The sequence below is a fragment of the Medicago sativa genome, chromosome 8 (genome assembly GCF_051527215.1).
Source record: "Medicago sativa cultivar Bolivia chromosome 8, Bolivia_mono, whole genome shotgun sequence".
NCBI lineage: Eukaryota > Viridiplantae > Streptophyta > Magnoliopsida > Fabales > Fabaceae > Medicago > Medicago sativa.
In genome coordinates, this window is record NC_140756.1 from 61,948,071 (window position 1) to 61,950,044 (window position 1,974).

The 1,974-nt window shown below is 32.8% G+C and overlaps 1 protein-coding gene across 1 annotated transcript; it reads left to right on the top strand.

Annotated features, from left to right (window-relative positions):
* Positions 1–549: 549 nt before the first annotated feature.
* Positions 550–1,413, top strand: LOC146900263 (zinc-finger homeodomain protein 1-like). Its single transcript, XM_085734295.1, has one exon. It carries the CDS (start codon positions 581–583, stop codon positions 1,271–1,273), a length of 693 nt encoding a protein of 230 aa, XP_085590421.1. The 5' UTR covers positions 550–580; the 3' UTR covers positions 1,274–1,413.
* The last annotated feature ends 561 nt before the right edge of the window (positions 1,414–1,974 follow it).

Here is a 1,974-nt window from a genome sequence, read left to right on the forward strand (position 1 = left end):
ATTAAATAAAATATTGTTTTGTTATATGTGTGAACAACATTAAAACAGGAACCACGAAGAACAAGGAGAGTAAATACGTTGCGACAAAATTTAAATTTATTAATCTTTGAATGATAATTAATGTTTGACTAGGAACAAGTTACTCCCTCCGTTTTAAAATATAAGCAAAATTCACTTTTTAGGTTCATTCATTGAATGATGTATGTGGTCCATATTATGAACCACATACATCATTAAATGAATGAACCTAAAAAGTGAATTTTGCTTATATTTTGAAATGGATGGAGTAAGTCTCTTATGGGTAAAATTTTAAGATATGTTTGTTATTATGTGTGAATTGCTCAATACATAACATCGAAGTTTCTAGATGATAAAAAAATTACTGAGTAAGTGATTATTTAAAGAGAGGTGATGGAGAAAAGCTACTATGAGAAACACAAAGTAACAAGAACAAGAAAAGCACATCATAATATTACTTTTTGAAAGAGAGTCTATGATGTTTTCCATTTTGTTGTTAGTTTTCTTTTCAAGCGTTTGCATGTTAAGTGGGCAAGTGCGAACTAATGACAGCGAAGAAGAGATGGTGATGGCTACTGAAGTCAACGAAGTGATGATTAACTCACCACAAGAGAAAATATCAACTCAAGTTGAAGAATCTCATACAAATTCTGGAAGAAATAGTTTCAGTGTAAATTTCAAGGAATGTTTAAAGAACCATGCTTCTAGCATTGGAGGTTATGCCCTAGATGGTTGTTGCGAGTTTTTACCTGCTGGAGATGAAGGAACTACCGAGTTTTTTAAATGTGGTGCTTGTAATTGTCACAGAAACTTTCATAGAAAAGAAACTGTTGTTGTTTCCAGAGATTTGACACCTATTCCGTTTCGTGCCCCATGCCTCCCTCAAGCACCGACTCCTAATACGAATGGAGCACCAAGGGGCACAACAAACTCTCTACCTTTACCTTTGTCTGAAGAGGGGCATATTTTAAGGGAGGATCTTGAACAAAATGTTCATCGTGTTGTTGAGCCTATCCATGGTAGTGGTACTGATGGTGGTGGAGAAGGGTCTTCACAATCTAAGAAGAGGTTCAGGTCTAGGTTCACATATGAACAACGGGAAAAAATGCTTGATTTTGCTGGGGCACGAGGTTGGAAGATTCAGAAGAAGGATGAGAATTTTGTCGAGGGCTTTTGTAACGAGATTGGGGTGAAGCTTCAAGTTTTTAAGGCTTGGGTTCAAAATAACAAGCATACACTTGGTAAAAAGCCCTAAAAAAAATTATAATAATAATAAGTATGGTTATGTGTTTCCTTAAAAAAAATGTATGCTTAAGTGTTGGTTGATCTTTGGATCTTAGGGTTTATCTATGTGGGATAACGGTCGGGGTTACTTTCATTATTTCATTTCGTTGTATTAGTGTTTCGTTTTAATTTAAAGTATTGATGAACTTTGGATTAATTTAGTTTCATGTCTTTTCATATTTATTTTTTGATGTAGTATTTTTACTTTTGTATTTCAAGTTTGATCAATCATTTCAGTGTGTGGACGGTATTAGCTTAAACAATGAGTTAATTGGTTTTTTTTTTGTTTTTTTTACAGAAGGAGTTAATTGGTTTGTAGTTTTATTTAGTGCATAATGAATTTTTTAAAAGAAGCTAAAAATATATATTTTATATATTTTTTGTATAATTCATATGAATTGAAAGTGCAAAAAAAAAAAAAAAACACAATAACAATCTACTTTACATGGGTCATTGTACAATTTTGTGTGCATTGTAGACAACCATCATTAAACGATTGACTTTCGCGCTCAAACCTTCTACCCTTCAATGTGCTTCTGAAGAATACATGTTCTAGTAATGAATGATGCCAACATCCAGCGCCGTTTCTAGCATTTTATGGGTCTTATGTCAAGTTTGAGAAAATGACCCTCTTATATAATATATCATTTTTTTTATGGAGATTGAAAAACA